Source organism: Cariama cristata, unplaced genomic scaffold (genome assembly GCF_000690535.1).
Source record: "Cariama cristata isolate BGI_N322 unplaced genomic scaffold, ASM69053v1 scaffold39480, whole genome shotgun sequence".
NCBI lineage: Eukaryota > Metazoa > Chordata > Aves > Cariamiformes > Cariamidae > Cariama > Cariama cristata.
In genome coordinates this window covers 32,688-36,435 of record NW_009597078.1, presented here as the reverse complement: position 1 = coordinate 36,435, position 3,748 = coordinate 32,688, and the positions used below count along the sequence as shown (strand labels likewise).

At 43.1% G+C, this 3,748-nt stretch overlaps 1 protein-coding gene across 1 annotated transcript in view; it reads left to right on the top strand.

The window, feature by feature from the left end:
• Positions 1–635: 635 nt before the first annotated feature.
• FSHR (follicle stimulating hormone receptor) overlaps positions 636–3,748 on the top strand; it is a gene marked incomplete at its 5' end in the record, with an annotated part of 34,518 nt that continues 31,405 nt past the window's right edge. Inside the window, one exon of the mRNA XM_009708596.1 lies at positions 636–697. Within this exon, the coding sequence (XP_009706898.1) occupies positions 636–697 (62 nt within the window). The remainder of the gene's footprint in view (positions 698–3,748) is intronic.

Below are 3,748 nucleotides of genomic sequence, written 5' to 3'. Positions count from 1 at the left end.
TTGTGGCAGAGACCCTTCATGGTGTACGTAGGCAACTTCTTTGTAAATGGGGTCAGATGGACAGAAAGGCTGCTGCTGGCTGATCTTAGCGAGTAAGCACCATCCCGTGGCTATGAGTCTATTATTTTTATTGCTTTTATTGGAATATTCTGTGCATACCCAGACAAACATAGACACATATTAATATATTGAATTTTGGCCCAAGTTTTAGGACATGTTCCCTTCCCCTTACTAAGACTTTCTTATCTGTGTGCAGTCTTGCAGCGTTTGCTGATGAAGAGGGTTGTTTGTGTCAGGGAAACTCAGGTGGAAGCGTGTGATTTTCCAAGGTTTCGTAGCGGAGAGCTGTTCAGTTATTTGTCAAATAAGACTCTAGATGTATTGAATCAGGCTCCTCTTTGCTGCCATCAGCCACTTGGCAAAAGGGTTAGGGATTGCGTGTAATTCCCGTGTTTGTCTAGTATGTCATCTCTGCATCCTCCAATATAGAACCTGCAGATTTGGGCTTAATGGTAATTTTTTTCTGCTTATGATAGCACAGTATCACAATCAGATAAATGACCCTCATTGCACACTTGTTTTGTAAAGCTTTTGGCTTAGTAGCTTCTTGCTGGTGCTTGTGTTTTCTCTGGCAGTCTGTTATAAGGCAGAGGTTTGGATTTAACTTTGGAAGCATAAAAGGATATGTTTTTCCCAGGTAAGTTATATCTGAGGGCCCCAATCATGCAAATATTTATGGAGTAGGGTCTTGGGTCAGCCTGGAGCCAAAGCACAGGGATAAGAGTTTGTAGGGTCAAGGCCTCAGTTAGACACAAACCACAAAAATAGGAAGTCGCTTTTATGGAAGGGAAGAATGAATGCAAATAGCAAAGAAGACAGAAGGAAATCTCTGTGCTGGAAAAAGATATTTCACAGAGTGACTGCAACATCGAATAAAAGAAACCTAAATCCCTTTGGGAGGACATTTGACAGATGTAGTGGATGGTGTTCACAGCTGTAAGATAAAGTCTATAGTCCTAATTGTGATTGACATTAGGCAATGCTAATATTTTTCTCATGATGGGTCAAGTCATGGAGATTTATTTTCACTGAAGTGGGTGTAACATGCTGCATGATTTGTTCTGGTGAGTACTGAGAGTCCTCTCATAAGCATGGGAACATTCTTAATGCCAGAACTGAGGAGTAAGAGGGATATTTTTTTTATTTTTATTTTTTTTAACAATTTTCCCTCTTAGCTAAAAAGTTTAATTGCACATATCTGAGGTGCCTGCTATTCTGGATCTTCCCGTTCCTGTAATGCATTGGAGTTGGCAGCAAACTGTCCTCCAGAGGCCTCTTGTGTACGTGTGCTTCCTCAAAGTGTTTCAAAATTGTCTCTTGAAGTGTCTGGGAACATCTGCTTCAAGATGGTCTGCTTGGAAAGGCTGTCACTAGACTTTGGGTCCTGGAAGCCACATGTTCTCCCAAACAAAGACAGTCTGCCTATTCATTTTCCCCAGAAATTATTTTCCCTGTTTCCTCATTCAGCCGCTCTCCTGAGTGATTATCTCAAATGTAAGCTCCTCATCTGCCCAGGTCATCTTAATAAAACTATTCATCATTAGCTGGCTATCAAAGCCAAGAGAGAAGTAATAAAAGATAAGTGGCAGTAAATGCTGCTAGCCCGTTTCTGTGGAAGGAGTTACGATGTGGGCATGAAGCTTGGGTCAGCATCTCGCAACGAGGAGGTCCCTTCCTCAGCTGAACAACCATCTTCGTCTGCCAGCATGGTCACAAGATCCTCTGGAGCCCATCATGTCTGAGAAAAAAGTGCCATTACCAGGATGGGCGTTTTTATTTTAGAGATATTTTTTCTGCCTTCCCCTACAAGTTTTCGTAGTCAAAGGTAAAATTGAGTGATGCCCGAAAGCAGGAGGCAGCAGGTACGTCTGCCCCAGTGGCTGGAGGGCACTGAGTTACCAAGCCCATCTCCCTGGGCTTTCTGCAGAAAGCTGCCGTTTCCTCCAAAGACCCAGTCCTTGCTTGTTTGACTTTACAAAGCTTCACGCATTTTCAGCTTTCCTGGCAGTAAACTAAAACTAGTATAAAACATCCCCTTACTGTTATCTATCCCCCCAAACTGTACTGATTATAAAATCAATTCTTATAATGATGTGGCTTCTACTGTTAGATCCAGTCGTTATCAGCTCCAATTCTGCAGACTAATCGTGGGCTTTTTCAGATTAGAGAGACCAATTTAATGCTGTTACATGGCCAATTAATTTGATGCAACCAAACTCTCACCAGACTTTAATCTGGATTGCTGGCGTGGTGCTAAAGCATCAACAAAAATAAAATCCCCTTTGCTTCCGTCTGCTGTGCAGAAATTTGCGTTTTATTTTTCCCATGTCTGCATCAATTTATATGAGAATATGGTGTTGTGCCCTTTGGAGAAGACAGGAAGACACAGTATTGGTGCCTCCTGATAATCTCCTTCAAAGACTTACACGTGCACTATTTTGCTCTAAGTGTGAAATCACTATTGATACTCAGTTGGTTAAATGGGTATCCCCCCACTTACTTAGGTCGGTGCAACATGTGTGTATATCTTCAGCAAAGTAAAGAGACGATGAGAAGAGTCAGTGCTTGAATTCATTTTTGAAATGTCAATAACTGCTAAGATATATTAGCCTGTAACTCCCTAGTGTCCAATAAATCATGGTAGGGAGACAAGTTTTTCATGTTCACAAGGAAAGTGGCAGGAGAAAGTGTCAACTATCTGTTTTTAAAAGGTCAAAAGTCTCTAATACTTTTAAGAAAAATAGCTTTTCTTTTGTAACCTGTTTAAATCAATGTAGTAGCATTTTGCTGTCACTTTAGAGGGAAGTTTTCAAAAGGAGATTTCAGACTGGCTTGTTTCTGATCCGACTGAAAGAAGTAAGATCTCCTCCATCTGCGACACGGAGACAGAAGTAGCCAGGTGTTTAGTTTTTCAGTTCAGACACATGGCAGGCTGTTCCCACAGGTGCTCACCCGGTGAATGTCGGGCAGGATTGCCTGTGTGACACCACACTGCTTCTTAAGCTTGACATAAATTGTGGCATCAGTCAAACCACCGAGTAAAACCGACCTGGCAAATTGCTCTAAAGAGTATTTATATTTAAAGAAAGGGGGGGAAGATAAAAATTGTTGGCTTTTTTTTTCCTTCCCTTTTCCCTTAAATCAATGCAGAGCTATTGATTTGTTGCAGTGCAGAGAGCCCAGTGAGGCCGCCTGCCCTGGGAGTCAGTACCTGAGACCTGCAGTATCGCTGCTAATTGCAGGTACCTATAGAGCGAAAAAAATTGGTCACAGGAATCCACAGGATATTTATGCCACAAAAAACTGCTTCAAAGGCCAAGGAAAAAAAGGCCAAAAGGCCCAATTACGATGTATTGTAGGAAACAGGAGGTGAACAGATCGAGTGTATAGCCCGTGTATGGACCTGCTCTAGAAGGGAATTTAAGGAAAGCTGCAGGCATTTGTGGGGGCAGGGGGGTCACATCCAGCACTGCAGGGAAGGGCAGTGTGGCTGGAGAGGGGGGAAATCCCCCCCTTCACACCATGTGCCGTGTCCGTGGGCAAGGGGCACACACCAAACAAGTGCCCGAGAAACCTCGACGCACAGGGCAGCCCCCTCTGCTAGAGGCACCACAGGGAGATGAAACACAGAAATCCATAAATCCCCCATTTACTGTGGTCGTCATACAGCCAAGCTCACCGGTTGGTC